Source organism: Leguminivora glycinivorella, chromosome Z, assembly GCF_023078275.1.
Source record: "Leguminivora glycinivorella isolate SPB_JAAS2020 chromosome Z, LegGlyc_1.1, whole genome shotgun sequence".
NCBI classification, from domain to species: domain Eukaryota; kingdom Metazoa; phylum Arthropoda; class Insecta; order Lepidoptera; family Tortricidae; genus Leguminivora; species Leguminivora glycinivorella.
This window is the reverse complement of record NC_062998.1, coordinates 41,885,827-41,903,099: the sequence shown is the minus strand read 5'-3', so window position 1 is coordinate 41,903,099 and position 17,273 is coordinate 41,885,827. Positions and strand designations below refer to the sequence as shown.

At 37.7% G+C, this 17,273-nt stretch overlaps 1 protein-coding gene across 1 annotated transcript; it reads left to right on the top strand.

Annotated features, from left to right (window-relative positions):
* Positions 1-3,826: 3,826 nt before the first annotated feature.
* On the top strand, positions 3,827-15,841 carry LOC125241344. Its single transcript, XM_048149765.1, has 3 exons — positions 3,827-3,972; positions 10,465-10,517; positions 13,369-15,841. The coding sequence occupies exons 1-3, from the start codon at positions 3,955-3,957 to the stop codon at positions 15,578-15,580; spliced, it is 2,283 nt and encodes a 760-aa protein (XP_048005722.1). The 5' UTR covers positions 3,827-3,954; the 3' UTR covers positions 15,581-15,841.
* Positions 15,842-17,273: the final 1,432 nt, after the last annotated feature.

Genomic DNA, 17,273 nt, shown 5'->3' with positions numbered 1-17,273 from the left:
GGCTGGTGTATAATGTACTTATATCATTTGTTCAACGCGCTTTATTTGTCATCGCGTCGAAAGATCCCTGTCACGCCGTGGCTTGCGTGGGCGACGGTCGCGCGATGGTCGCGCGACGGCGATGCGACGCATACGAAATCAAACCTTATCGATATGGAAGTAGACGATGCGATGAGACGCGACGGCGACGTCGGCGACGGTCGCGCGACCATCGCCCACGCAAGACACGGCGTCACAGTTTCGACAGGTCGCTTTTCAACATGCTTAATATTGTTGTTTTAACAAGAACGAGTCGGAATTTGTATGTACATAATATTCATGTAGTACACTCAATTTAAAAAACGGCGTTAAATTTACCTATATTGTCGTCAACATAGACATGATTATTATTTTTATTTAACTATTTAATTATTTATACCAAACATCACGAACGATTTAATACTGGACTGACAACCCATACAAAAAAGCGTACCCCTGAAATGTATGGGCCTTCTAGGCTTAAAACTAGATGGCGCTGTTCGCAGCCTGAAAGTGGCCAAAATCATATTTTCCCCAAATATCTGTGCGTGTTTTTATTTTTATAAGAACAAATGACATATTTCTTTATTTAAAATCATGATATCACGTCAATACATATTTTGAAAAAAAAAAATTTATAGGCATCATCGGTGTAGACCTTATGATAGTCTTTAATAGGTGGCGCTAAAAAATCGAGGTACGATTCTTAGTATGAAGTATGTAAATCCTATAAAAATGATCCTTGCCAAACATATTTCAAATATGTCACATAAGTTAACATATTACTCGTAAGTAATTAATAACGTTTTTTTAATGCGAAGTAATTGTTCGTATGATTAAACATAAATAATATTCATACGACACCATATGATTGTTCAGTACACTTGGCGCTAATTTGCGTAACCGTTTCCGCACTTGTTTAGTATTATCTACTCCCGTACTACGTAATATTCGTCATTGTGCATAGATCTTTTAACACTTTCGCTACCAAGAACCCGACTGTCGGGTACACCGCTCGTAGAAGCGTAGCCGATTACATGGGTTTCCCCGTATGTAGCGAAAATGTCGTAGCGCCGCGTAGAGCCCGGTTTCGAAAGTGTTAAACGGGTCTCTATTGGTTCCCATAATTTTTTTAGTCCGATTTTTACAATCCATAACGTTGTTAGTCATAATTTTTAATAGTCATATTATCATTAGTCATAAAGTTGAATGTCAGAAATTGGAGGTCAGATTTTTGCAAGTCATCATTATTGTTAGTCATAAACATTGTTTGGCATAATAATCAAATTCCATTTTGTATTATGGATATAATGTTGAAAGCAATAAACATGTTTGTCATAATTGTCGTAAAGTATATTTTCGCAAGTAATAATGATTACTGTCCACATTAACTTTAATCATAACATTCAATGGGATCTATATTATTTTTCATTAAGTTTGAAGTCATAATGTTTGTTCGTGTTCACTATCGTTAGTCATAATTTAGTTTTTCACAGAAGATACTTTTTTGGGGTTCCGTAGTCAACTGTCTGTCTGTCTGATTTTCCCGCCATTTCGTCTTTTACATGTTATGTGTTTAATTTTTTCATGTCGCTTTTAAGAATATTAGGCCCCGCCAGCGATTCGACGGAGCCCCGCTATGCGGGGCTCCTATTTCTGCTCTGAATAACACAAGGTAACTAACGAACCTACCCGAAAAATGAAAATTTTCTCGTTGGGCTCACTGATTTTCCCGCCATTTCGTCTTTTACATGTTATGTGTTTTATTTTTTCATGTTGCTTTTAAAAGTATTAGGCCCCGCCAGCGATTCGACGGAGCCTCGCTATGCGGGGCTCCTATTTTTGCTCTGAATGACACAAGGTAACTAGCGAACCTAGCTGAGAAATGAGGATTAAAATACTCAATGAGCTCACTGATTTTCCCGCCATTTCTTCCTTTGCATGCTGATTTTTGTAGTATTCGGCTTCGTCAACGAGTAGAAGGGGGCAGGGGTCCTATTTCCGTTCTAATGGACGCGAGGTAAATGCGGACTACCAATAAAGTCATAAGGTATAATGTATCGATTGTCCACATTTTCGTTAGTCATAATTTGGTTTTTCTCAAAAACGCGTAACTTTTCAGGATTGCCATAAAACAAACCTAACCTAACCTATCTATAGGTGACCCTAATGAAACCGTTTCAGAATTATGACTAATGATAATCTGGCTAACAAAGGGATCCGTTTTAAATGTTATATTCATCAACTTTCTTGATACTAAGATTATAGTATTCTATAATATGGGTTGTTAACGTTAGAACTATTAAACGTTATTCGTAACAAAGATTATGACTTATGAGGTTTATGCCTTAAAACTGTATGCAGAACAATCAGTAGGGCTTCAAAAAATATGCCTAGTAATATTTCTGGATAATTATTGTTATTCCTTTCAATTTTATACTCATCAACTTTATGACTTTTAAGGTTATGGCATCCAATATTATGGGTTGTTAATGTTAGTACCATTAAGCATTATTCGTAACAAAAATTATGACTAGTGATGTTTATGACCACAAAATATATGAATAACAACTTATGACTAACGAAATTCTGACCAAAAAGTTTATGGGAAAGAAAGGGGTCCCCTTTTAAACCCTACTTATAAAAGTATATTCCCCAAAGCCAGCCTCCGACCGGCTTCCCGCGCACCCACGCAGTAACGATATATATCCTGAAAAAGCATTAATGGCTTTGTAACCATGGCAACGCATTGTTATAATGTGACGTTACTGCGTGGGTACAGGAAACAGTGTGAAGGACTTTCGATTGATCCATGGAACATGGCGGATCGTTTCTGCAAATACGTATTTTTTATTTTTGCATTCTGCTGTTTAATGTATAAGTTTAATAGGATAGTATGCAGTAAATAGCCTACGCAAAGGGTGCAGTTGATGAAGAATTCGTGCGGAGATCCAATTCTACGGACATCACTCGACAGTTCGTGGTCCCGGCCGCCATCATGCTTTGTACTGCTGCTCCAGCTATCCTCCAGTGCAACGTGAAGGCCTAATCACTTACATGCACACATCGGTGTTTTTTATATCTATGTAATACACTTGTTATTGGCAAAGGCCCACGAGGCTGCCATATTGAATAAATGAAATGAACAGTGAATTTCAAGAGAGTTATTCTAGAAAACTATTAAAAACTACATGCATGGTTGTAAAAAAGTATTATATGCAACGGTGTTTAACTAAATCAAAAAATGTGGCGTCTTTATTAACAATTTGAGGCGAAGCCACCCCACTGCCCATGCCACTCGCCTTTTTTGACCTCCTTTGAACGCCGGTTGCATAAAATACTGAAAAAACCCTGAATTTTCCGTTATTATTGAATAGTCTAGTACCTATTCAAATTTAAGTGGTTGGACCTTGCTTGATAGATAAAGCATAAGTGCCAAGTTCCAAAAAACTTTGGAGATTACTCGAAAAAGTGTGTTTTCAATAAAGTATGTGTTAACTATATTAGATTTTTGACTTAATGACGCCAATATTATTGATGTAGATCAAACGGTAGTTCAGAATTTGATTAACTTATTCAATAAGTGTGTAATTACGTAGATACATTGCAACCTTTACCTTAACATTGCCTCTTATTTACGTAAGTGTGTTTATGGTATATAATATGTTATGTGTACAATATGTTCAGATTTGAAACTGATCGTGAAGAAGCGAGCGCGCTGCGCGGGCGGCGGCTGCACCGCGAGTGCATCGCTACGCACACACGCGGCGTGCACTCTTTCAGGCGTGAAAATCAATGTTATAAATAATCAGCCGTTCGCGAATAATTATCATACGAGCTTGAAGGCCAGTGCGGTTTTGACCAGTGCTCCATTCCCATGAAAAAAATATAGAAAAACGTGAAAAACTTCCCTCAGCGCAACAGCGGAGAGTGAACATGGATTGGTGGAAATTGGTCGGTATCATGTTGTGGCGTAGTTTGAAAATAGTGTTAGTGACTGGTGAAAGTGAAAAAGGTGCATTTTGGGACAGTGACACAAGTGAACCGATTGATTGAAAAGGATTGCATGTTCTAAAAAATTTAAGTCTAACGCTCATTTCGAGAAGTATGATGACCGATTTGAGCTTGTAGGAAGGAGGACTTGCCTTGAAACTAAATGTTTAGTACATATATGGACCTATGGACAAGTTTTGGATTAGTCTTTTTTCCTAACTGGTGGATGAAGTAGTGCATGTCAACTTTATTTCACTCACAGATTAAAATACTTATATTAACTACTGTTTGTACTATCATTTCACCTATTTATTTAAATACCTAATGTAGCTAATGCAAATTGGTGTTACTTTAAATATTAAAATGGCACGGATAAGAGATTTATTTTATCACAGATGCACGCTTAAATACCTACACGGCGTCAAATGAAGTGTGTGATACCTATGACAGTGCCTTGAATCCATTTTTGGTTGGATTTAATTGAATAATCCATACTAATATTATAAATGGGAAAGTGTGTGTGTCTGTTTGGCCGTCTTTCACGGCAAAACGGAGAGACGAATTGACATGATTTTTTAAGTGGAGATAGTTGAAGGTATGGAGAATGACATAGGCTACTTTTTGCCTCTTTCTAACCCCACACTTCCCTAAAATGGGGGGGTGCAATATTATAATATAGGTAAAGAAGAAATATTAAGATGCCAAGGAAAAATAAGTAGGGAAATTTCTGAACGAACAAACGTTTAAATTCTCAAAATAACTACAAACATTAAACATTGACAACTACTAACTCCGCAGTCCGCACAAAGTGAACTGTCATAGGGATCATTCGTGTCGCTTAACTTCAAACTCGGGTGCTTTAAGGTTTTTTTTTTTTCTAAAGGTAACAATATTTTAACGAATAATAAAATGAAATATAAAATATTGACAACAACAAAATCAAGCACGTAGTCCATTCTGCTTTAAGGTTGATTATGTATAAAAATATCTATATATAATCCGAAAAATAATCAACCTTATCACAAAATGGATTTACCCGAATATGAAGTTCAGCGACACCATTTCGATAAACGAAATGTAAGCATACGATTACCATGAAAATCGCTTGTACTTTTCAGACGCACGTAATTATATCGCTATTTCTATATAAAGTCTTTTTTTATATATATAAAAAACACGCTAATTATTTACAATTAGACGTGGTATATCTCCATTATTAATATGTTCTTTTCCGTAATTTCATAATTATGAGTTGAACTTTTAATACCTTACCTATGTCTCCTTCATAGTTTTAAACTGAGATTTCGCTAATCACAAAGATATAAAAAAATACGTATTTAAAAATATATCAATATTACCCAACGGTTATAACTCATAAACATGACGTTTTGGAAGAAAGTAGGATCGGACAATTCGAGCGGTTCTTTACTTTTGGAAATTTTGAAAAATATTTGTGAGTGTGCACGGGAAAACGTCCCACTTTGTCGATTGCTGTAAAGCCGCTTTGTCAGTTTATTCATATAAAGATACAAGTAAATCTCGCCTTAATGGTAACCGACAACGTGGGACGTTTTACTAAACGCCCTCACATTTGTCTCTAGTATAGAACCACTGTTTTACTTTTCTATTCTTGGCGGAGAGTAAGTGTGCCCGTCACACTTCGTAGGCATTATTTACTTACGTTTTCATTAGAGTAAGCAATGCTATTAGATGATCGATGTGAGTGAGAGTTTATTAATTGCTGTGTGATTTGCGATACCTATACGATGAGATAAAATTATATAAAAATATAAATATTATACCTAATCCATACTAATATTATAAATGGGAAAGTGTGTGTGTCTGTTTGTTTGTCCGTCTTTCACGGCCAAACGGAGCGACGAACTGACGCGATTTTTTAAGTGGAGATTGTTGAAGGGATGGAGAGTGACGTAGGCTACTTTTTGTCTCTTTCTAACGCGTAGGAAGCCGCGGGCAAAAGCTAGTATAATAATTTTTTAATTGTAATTAATAATTTTTAAGAAAAAAAAACCGCCGCCTTTGGGGTTCCGGTGAAAGCTACTTGCGAATGTTGGATTGTGTAGAAATGTGTAGGTATTTTTTTAAACTGCTTTTCATGCTTTAATTATTTGATGGCAACAAAAATTAATATACGTATACCGTTAAGGTTTGAGGAGTTTCCTTAATTCCTCATGAATCCGATTATAAGAAATCGAAGCTTGACAAAATTTGACTTGAAAAGTCAATATGCTTAACAAATATAACTAAATAAATTTTACTGTTCTGAACTTAAATGCATACTGTTCTTATAAAAATACCAAAGTCACTATAAGTGTGCCGTTCAGATCTGAGGAGTTCGGTTCTGACCATCATCTGCAGTTCCACTGCACCAAATGTCACTATTCTGGACGTAAGTGCATGCTGTTCTTATAAAAATACCAAAGTCACTATAAGCGTGCCGTTCAGATCTGAGGAGTTCCGGTCTGGCCATCATCAGGAGTTCCACTGCACCAAATGTCACTGTTCCGTACGTAAATGCATGCTGTTCCTTTAAAAACATAAAAATCGCTATATGTATGCCGTTCAGATTTGAGGAGTTCCCTCGATTTCTCCAGGATCCCATCACCAGAACTGGGTTCTGAGAAAAATGGAACCAATCTGTATGCATATACAATCAATCAAAAAAAAATTTTTTAAAATCGGTCCAGTAACGACGGAGATATCGAGGAACAAACATAAAAAAAAATACAGACGAATAGAGAACCACCTTCTTTTGAGAGATTTGAGGCGGCGGTTAAAAAGGATAAATGATTATCCTGAATTACAGGCTCGCGAAGCAAAATTATACTGCATTATCTACAACGTTAGTTTCCCTCAAAGAAAAGCTTCTATGGAACGACATTTGAATTCGGAAAACCATACTTCCGTCAAAAACCTTCCATATGTATTACAGAGCTTCTGAGATGCTTAGTAGCTGTAGCCATAATATGTCCGTTTCTACCAAATAGACATTCTGTTTTATGTGCTCTTTATTGATTTGTTATTGCATCCGCGATAACGACGTAAGGTCATCTTCATTCTTAGTAATGTTGCTAAGACAGTAGAGTTCATGTATAAAATAATAAATAAATAATACTCGGTGTAAAACTAAAACATACTGACCGAGTTTTACTTACTGCATTAACCATGAGATAAGGTATAAAACATACTAGTTTGTTACTCCAAAGATATACCTAGTGTGCATAACTAGAACCGGATAACTGCATGCCTCCTATAATGGTCAAGGAACAAATTACGAAACCAAAATTTACAAGAAACAATCCTATGTTAAAATAACGCAAACTAATTTTATTTGGGGTATATACAAATGACTCATTGAGCATCAGTTGGCTTTAGGGTCCCCCCACATCTAGCGTCTCCCGAGCGTCGCGTCGGGCCAACTGTATGGAAAAAGACGTCGCGTCGACGCGACGTCGACGCGGCGTTAGGCTTTGCCCATACAGTTGGCCCGACGCGACGCTCGCGAGACGCTAGATGTGGGGGGACCCTTAAAAGTAAAATTTTAAACTTATTTCACTGTCCATAATGGGGGATCCATTACTGCAGAACTGACGTGGAAACCAATAGCAGTATCTAATATAGGTACTATCTATTCTGCGATACGCTTGAAATGTAAAAGAACTGAAAACTTGAAAGTTTTAACACGTTTAGCGGTAGAATTTTTACATGTATCAGTCAAATATCAAAAATAGGCAAAATTTTATCTTAAACTGTCCATGATTGGGCCCGTCACCATAGTTCCATATATGTCCAGATAGCGTGTAAGCTCTTTCATACCTTTGGACTAAGAGCCCAGAGCCCACAGATGTCATATATATACCATAGATCAAGCAAACGTATCTACTTAGCGTGTCAAATGAACTCAGTGAAATCCACTGAGTTGTCCGTCTTTAATCGCAGCTTGCAGCTTTCGGGCGTCAATTTTTGTAAGTTAAAGTCAATCAAAACATAAAAAATGCCTCGTTACGTGATATTCAATTGCAACAACACAAAAATTATGAACAATCAAGAGCCTGAGACATATTTAAAATTACAGGCAAGAAACAACTTCAGTACAAAATTTGACACGCTCGGCCCCTATACAAATAGATGAACTTGTTTCTTCTATCTAAATTTAGTTCTGTGCCAGAGCCTCATTTTCTCAAGGATGAAACTTTGGGATAATGTAGAGTTCATATCGACGTTTAATGTCTACATATTACCTAGTTCGGCCCGTCGGCCAATATGTTTTTTTTTAAACACAAGTTTCCCTAAATTCTCATGGCTTTATATATGTAATATAAAAGACGGAATTGATAATCATCATTTCCTGACCATTTCCGCCGGCCGTAACTTTTACCAGACGCTTGAGAGTCTCTCTAACTTACCCTAATTTCTCAAGCTACGGCCGGCGCAAATGGTAAGGAAATGATGATTATCAATTCCTAACAGTATTTTCTATCACATATATAAAAATCAGCCTTGAGAATTTAAGGAAAGTTAGTGTTTAAAAAAACCTTATAGCAAAAAAAATGGCCGACGGGCCGAACTAGGTAATATGCAGACAATACACGCCGATACGAACTCTACATTATCCCAAAGTTTCATCACTGGGAAAATGAGGAGGGTCTGGCGGTTCTGGGCTCTTAGTCCATTTCACCGTAGTGGTGTTGATAGACCAAATGATCTCTGATATAGGTAGGTACATGACCGTGTAGTTTTCGTCGAAATTGGTTGTTTGCGCGTAAGAGACGGCCTCTCAAACATTCTATAAAAAATGTGGTTTTAGTGTGATTTTACAATTTTTTTCTATAGTTAGTTGCATAATTTGATTATACACCATTTTATGTTTATTTGTCCCTCAATCTCCAGATGTTTATGTTTTGATAGTATTTTAGCGATAGGTTGATATGTCTTAGCACTCCTTTTCATTTTGGCGTTAGTTTTAGGGAGTAGTAGGGGATAAAATCTACCCTTATTAATTTATATTTGGAACCATATCTTTTTGTTATAATTTTGCCTTATTCAACCTTCTTTCCACCAATATTTGCCATTATCTAGCAATTTTTGCATGCGCCATTGCCACACGCACTGACTAAATATAACTACGGAATAACTTAATTTAATTATGTATTAGGTATCAGGTAAGTCTTAAGTCCCGTTTCTACTTCAATTATCTATTCTTGACAAATGTGTCATCACACACCATGTGTGTCGTTGTCAATGGATAAGATGATATAACTCAACTTATAGGTACCAAACCATTACTGGTGCCCAACCGGCCGGGCGGCTGGTACCGGGTGTTCGCTAGACACTTATTTACAGTACCTGTAAATTAGGGTGGTCCAGAAAAATAGTTTTTCCAGAAGGTTATTTCTATTCGATTAGATTTATCACCGTGAAATAATAGTGATTAGGGGTCGCTATGGTTTGACGATTTTTCAGTTTTTATAGAAAGTTCAACATTTTGGTATTCTCCTTGATTTAAAAAAAAACGGCCGCTCTTGTTGAAAAGCACTGTTTGCGTTGGATTATGTAGAAATGTGTATTTTTAAAACTGCTTTTAATGTAAGTAAATACGTATACCGTTAAGGTTTGAAATGCATGCTGTTCTTATAAAAATACCAAAGTCACTATACTCGTAGGTCTGCCGTTCAGATTTGAGGAGTTCCGTTCTGATCACCATCAGCAGTTCCACTGCACCAAATGTCACTGTTCTGCACATAATATGTATAGGTAAATGTATGCTGTTCTTATAAAAATACCAAAGTCACTATAAGTGTGCCGTTAAGATTTGAGAGTTCCGTTCTGATCATCATCAGCAGTTCCACTGAACTGGGTTCTGATAAAAATGGGACCAATCTGTAATGTACATCTGACATCCATTCAATAAAAAAAAAATCAAAATCGGTCGAGTAACGACGGAGATATCGAATAATAAACATAAAAAAAACATATCGTAGACGAATTAAAAACCCCCTTGCTTGCAAATCATAGCGACCTCTAAATGGGCCAATGATAAACAAGTGCTTGGAATAATTTAATTTTTGGCCACAATGGAACAAGAAAAAACTTCTGGAGCAAGAATAACAAACCATTTTTTTCTCGGTGCCATTCGAGGATCACCCTAAGTAATGTAAGGTACAGCGGGCAAATCGCGACTGCCCCGCTGTACCTTAAATTAGAGTGATCCCGAATGTCAGTCCAGAATCCCAGTCACAATTGTTATCTTTCAACGGTTAACTGATATATATTATGTTGTAGTCAGCTTAGCTTAAAATGTACGTATGAATATAAATAATAGAAGTAGTTTAAATCCCTTTGAAAAAGATCGACAATTTCATCTTATAATATCATAAAACTGCTAAGTACTTACAGCTGACGTTAATCAAAATAACCTATTATTTTTTTCAGTTCGCCGTCCTGGTAGCTGTTGCGTGTGTCCATGTTAGCGCCGATGGGCCCAAGTAAGTAAACTAACGAGCCTTTCAATGAGTAAGGAAAAAGTACTAGTGCTCGACATTGTATCATTAGCAGAGATCGTACAATTGATCGTCATTTATTTTATGAAGTTTTCGGTATGATGAATCTTATTTGTTAGTTGTTAGAATGACACCCAGTTGTCCGATTTCTGATCATTATAATTATAGCCCTTTCAATCGTAATAAGGGCTGAATTAAACGTAGACGGCATCATGCGAACTCACATGCGATTTTAGATACGTTATGGGCTGTTGAGATTACAAACAACTCAACGCATCAAATACGCAATGTAATTATACTCGCATACGAGTTCTCGTACCGTCTAAATGGGCCCTTATTCATTGTCAATAAAGGTGTAAGAAGGGTCTCATCTATTGGACATAAGCGTGTCCGGCACTGGTACTTGTACCTGACAATATAATTCTATATTTTTCCATACGTAGTTGAATCGCACAGTTAGTCCGTTTTCACATTATCCGATCCGATATCGGATGTCGGAAGGATTTCAATGGAAAAAATCCAAGATGACGCCTGTAATGTATGGGATATCGGTCCGACATCCGATATCGGATCGGATAATGTGAAAACGCAGAGTCAGACAAAGCTTTGGGACTACGATTATAGGGCTTATGTACTTACACTTACACTTAATAAGTAAACGCATAGTCACTTAGCCTGTAGCATCAAAAAACTTTGTTAAGTTATTAAATTAGCTTAGTCTGACTTGAATTAATTAATCAAGGCGGGGTACGCCGGAGGTTCCTATAGTATGAATTTTTTGAAACGAACGTTTCTAAACAAAGGCATTGTTCCTTTTGTGTTGAGCAAGAGCTTCTGTTTAGGCACGTGCTAAGACAACAAGTTAATTTAAAAAGCAACTGTATCCTGATAATTGTAAGGTTCAAATCTGTGCAGGAGCAAATTTGAGATAGATTGTTTTGGAAATGTGAAGCGATAGACCACACCGGTATAGTTGCAAGTACACAGCGCTTCTAATACTTTGATACTTGGTGGTGGTGGTGTAAGTAATGAAACACGTAGGTATATCACTGTTATTTTTTATTAATGATTTTGTTAACAATCAACAATTGTATATAGCAATATATAAATAATTAATTACATAAATATTAGGTACAAGTCTATAGACATACACATTTTTTTCGTACTGTATTATTTATACTTTGAAATTTAGATTTATTGTATGTAACTAAAGTATTTATTTTATTTGTTTTTACTGTAGTTATTACAATTTAAATTTTTTTATTGATTTTTTTATATTCCTAATTGTTAGACAAACATTCCTAATAATTTAAATTACGGTTTGTTTAGTTATTTATGTTATTTTATATATCAAGACTTGTACCTAATATTTATGTAATTAATTATTTATATATTGCTATATATAATTGTTGATTGTTAACAAAATCATTAATAAAAAATAACAGTGATATACCTACGTGTTTCATTACTTACACCACCACCACCAAGTATCAAAGTATGTATTAGAAGCGCTGTGTACTTGCAACTATACCGGTGTGGTCTATCGCTTCACATTTCCAAAACAATCTATCTCAAATTTGCTACTGCACAGATTTGAACCTTACAATTATCAGGATACAGTTGCTTTTTAAACTAACTTGTTGTCTTAGCACGTGCCTAAACAGAAGCTCCCGCTCAACACAAAAGGAACAATGCCTTTGTTTAGAAACGTTCGTTTCAAAAAATTCATACTATACCTAATATGCAAATCGTTTGACTCTGTCGCACTAATATGAAAGAATGATAAAGACAGGTTACAGGGAGCAAAAGACTGGCATATTGGCTAGAATTTCTGCTGCTATTATTTTTGGTGATGGTGTTTTTTTTTTATGGAGATGAGCGATAAAATGTATGGCCTGCATTGCGAAATAAACCTATAACCACTTATATCAGTTGTACACCCACAAAGACTTACGGATGCGATTAACTTGCCTATGTCATATTGAGGTGTGTAGATATATTTCAAAGTAAATTGATAACGATTGTTTATATACCTTTATTTTGACTACCTACTCTCATATAATTATTAAGAAAATGAGTATTACATTAGCATAATAAATATGTTACGATACTAATATCTAAATAGTAAGAGCTTTTAAAAACGCGTTAGTACTTTAATCTTTACCGTATCACATTTTAATTATTATAAATATTGCATTTATTTACGCTGAAAACATCTACATATGACAATAATAACGAACCTCGGCAGGCTAATCATATAGGTACATATTATATACCTACACTCATTACTTACCTCTCAATTGAAGCTAGTTAAAATTATGTACTAATTACCTACTACAAGTTATAATGTTATCATTAGACAGCCAACACGTCAAATGACCTTTTGTCCTTCATCATTTCCTATGATTGTTTGCGAAAGCGTTCCTACTAGTTAATCGCCCTCAGCTACGCACTGTAACATTCGATGTCAATGCACCAGCGATTGCGACCTTAAATTGTTATGTTTCTCCGCTAAGCGCTAATTGCTCGAAATGAATCAGCCGACCAGGCGTAATGAGTACTTCGCCCGTAGAAAGTGCTAGTATTTCTGGGGACATTACAAACTATGAGGTAAAGGCGATCAGTAATAGTTACACTGGCGGTCCAAAATGTGCGAGTTACGCGGTGTGTGACGGCGGGGCGGCAGCGACGTCGCGGCGACGTAGCAGCGAAAGCCGCTGCCGCATCACGCGCGAGCCATTGACACTAAGCGGAACCGCCACCGGCAAAACACGGTGCACATGCATGCGATCGATCACTCGCAAAGATATACCGACACTACTTTGTTTTGTTGCAGAAAAAAGATCCGGATACATCTACCACAAAAGGTAAAACACATACACCACCACAAGAAGATTTACATAACGCAGCATCCTGCGCAGTCGCAGTATGCTCCCGCTTACTTACCGAATGCAGAGGGGGCAGTAGCGGTCCCGACGAGTGTGGCACTGCCATCCGTTTCCAGCATCTTACCACTTGACTCAGAGGAGCTGTTTGAGGAGTCCCAAAATAGACTGCCTGGAGTTGCGGCTGCGGGCTCCAAGTTATTGCCATTGTATAGAGCTAGAGGCTACTATGGTCCCAACCATTCTGAAGTCGAAGATCAGGATTACGACTTGGACCCTCCTCCCGAGCCAGAAGATTCCTACCTGCCGTCCGGCTTCTCCGCTCCTCTCGGAACCGCCGCCTCGACCCCGAAAAGGGTAAAAGTTTTAAAGGTTAATGAGACGCCACGAAAGAAAGTCAAAAAAGTTAAGCCGAAACGCGTTATAACGGTGCGAAATAGACCTCAACCCGAAGAGGAACACCCGGTGTCCAGTTTTCATGAACAATTCTATTCGGACGTAGCAGGAACCGGAACTATTAAAAAGATAAGGAAACCGCAACGAGTTGAAAAAATTATCGACGGCGACACCGAACATATTCACACGTATAGCGAAGAGCACATACACAAGGTAGTGTTTGACGATAGGCCCAAGCTGACGGGCGTCGTGGGGCTGCCAGGGGCGCACGCGCCGCGCGACCACCTCGCCAGCATGTCCGCGCTGGCTGCCCACCACCCGCTGATTCCGATCAAGAACTCGCAGGCCTTGCTGGCTCTCTCTTCCGACCCCTTCACGGGATTAACAGCTGTCGGGTCGATGGGAACGCCATCGCATTTAGAATACGCTGCTTACAATCCTCGCGACGTAACCCATGATCACATATTTCACGATCATGGCGAGATTACATCAGATATGGACATAATAAAAGAAAGCCTGGGTTCGCCTCCCAAGGGCTCTTACAATAGCCAGGGCTTACGAATCAGCGGATCTGCCCCCAAACGCCATAAACATGGGTCACAAAAATACCCAAAACCACCAAAACCGTCGGCATCGACTGATTTTTCATACTATGAAGGTATATATGCGCCCCACAGTCGACCGAAGAAGGCACCGAAACCTACACCAACGACGCCAACGCCACATTACGAATATTCATCGGAAGTGAACTATGAAGATTACAGGCGGATCCCAGCCTTTAGAGTTAAAGACAAGTCCAAACTAAAAAGTCGTTATGTAACGCCGAACCCTTACTCCAATGACGACAAGCTCGGAGACTACCGGCTGCAGCAGGCCAGCGTGCCGGCGCCCTTCTCTCTGTCCAACACCGTCGTGCACGACTACAAGCCAACGTCCTACGACTCATCAGCATCCGCGCAAACACAAACCGGCTTTACGAACTTCAAAGATCCATTTGTTGATTTTAAAGGCTACTCAAACAACTTTGACTACGACACATATGCCTCTCCTTCAAACGTTAAAGCATCAGAAAGTAAAGACAGAGAGGTTGCACGAAACAAACATAAAAATAAGTCGATATCGACCCAAAATATTAGTTTTGGAGGACACACTCAACATCAATCCGTCCTAGACCATTTAGAAGATTCAAACTCGTCCGAATCGGGTGTAACCCTAGAAGACGATACGCCGACATCTGCGGAAGTAAATGCAGCATTCGAAAATTTTAAATCGACAGAGGAACCAACGGCGTACACTATAAAAGAAACTTCACCAGTACACCAGTACTACTCGGCAATGGCCATCAAGGCGTTGCACGGCGACCCCATGTCGGCGCCAGCCGCCTCCAACTACAACTTCCAGTACGCCGAGCCGCCCACGCCGTCGACCACTTCTCAGCCGTCGTCGGTGGCCACGACCACAGGGCCGACGCTTCACTTCTTCAGGGTACAAGACACAGACACGGCGGCTACGCCTACGACGGACAACTATCCTGGCACAAGGCAAAGCATACGCACTCGTGAGAGAAAAAGACTACAAAGTGTCGCAGCAACGAAATCTGAACCTTCGCATAGGTTTTCAGTGATAAAAGATTTTACATCAAGAGACAAGAGTTCTGGCAGGTCGGTTCTCCCGACGTCGCTCAGACATCTCCACAGGTTCACGAACGAGCACCCTACGGATTCGTCCACCGTGAGAGGGAAGCTCAAATATGGTGATAAAATATGAACAATTCTGAACTATAGTGCTATTGTTAGGTTATTACAATATTCGTGATCTTAGTCTACGATGAATACATGGGGAGACCACGAGTGCGTTGTTTGATACTCAACTGTTACTAAGTGAATATTTATGTTTTAAATTGTTTCATAAGTAGCCGTAATAATCATACTCGATTATTTTTGTAAATAGAAGCGTTAACAGAATTCATTCATGCATTTTACGAATCTTAGACGAAGTAGTAATATATACATGAAGAAGTTTTAAAATTACAAAATTCATAAATTACAACTTGAAGGGAAATTTTATTTCTATTTTTTTTTCACTATTGAATTGACTAACAACTATGTTATATTCTTAGACATCGGCGCCATCGCCATCCCCGTGAAACGCAGCAAAAATATTTTGTAAGAGACTCTTACTCTATCGGTCTGAATGGATTGTGCTTATTTCCTATAAGTAACTAGAGTCAGTAAAAGATGAATTTGCAACGATTTTGGCAGCCTCGCCGGTGCAAATGTTATTTTTAAACGTGAAACTTAATTAGATGAAATTATGACTTATTATGATTTTATACTCTATCAATATCGTTACCTTGGCCTGACTTAATAATTTTCCCCTCCTCTTCCCATAACTATTTATATATTTGACTTTTTCCGGCTATTTAAAAAGTTTTTTCTCATGATTTATACGTGCCTAATATAGTAAGTAGTAAATGAAGGCATGTTTACAAAATAGTACCTACATTGTGCAACAAGGGGAGGAAGTTGAATATTACTAACGAGAGCAAGCCGTCGCGATTTAACTTACTCTCGTTAGTAATATTCATACTCCCCGAGTTACACACAATATTTTTCATCACACTCGCAATGTAAAAAATATGTAAATACTTAGATGTAAAAAGGTTAAGTACGGTACAAGAAATTTCATTATTCCCTTGTGAGAACGATTTTTCTATAACTCACGCTCCGCCTGCGTGCAATAGCACATTCAAAGTGCGGGTGTGATGAAAACAACATAACTACACTAGTCATGAATTTACAGGAAACGAAAAAAACTAAATGTCTTCTTATATATTAGTTATTGGAGATAAACATTGTATAGGTTATTTTATTAAGAGGCCAATAGTTCTGAAATATTCGATTACACATTTCAAAGACCAATATTTTTGGAAAAAAATTGAAAAATAACTTCGTCACTTATGCTGTTTTTGTAAACTTTTGTTAGTTATATTCTTTTGGTAAGAAAATAACACAAATTTTCTTTAGAAATTATGTTTTGTATTATTTGAGAGAGGTACAAGTTTATCTTAGTTAACTAGTAGATTTATTTTAATCCTCACATCCGCAATGTAGGTAATTATGTAGTTTTTGTAAAGTGGGTATATTTTTGGGGTCTGATTTTGGACAATTGGGATCATTTTTGGATACTTTTGCTCTACTTGTAGATCGAGCGTAGACGAATGTTATGATACCAATAACTCTAATTCGCAAAAAAATGTTAGTTGTGTTGTTTTTGTAAACATGCCTTCTTAATATAAATGTAACTAACTTATATTAGCTTACAGAGATCAAACCAACAATGCTACACGTAAACGTCCGGTAACTATAATTGTTGCTATCTTAAAATAGGCAGGCGTTGCGTTAACTACGTCTGAGATTATATGAAGGCGTTCATCAACGCAGTATTCAATAATACTCAA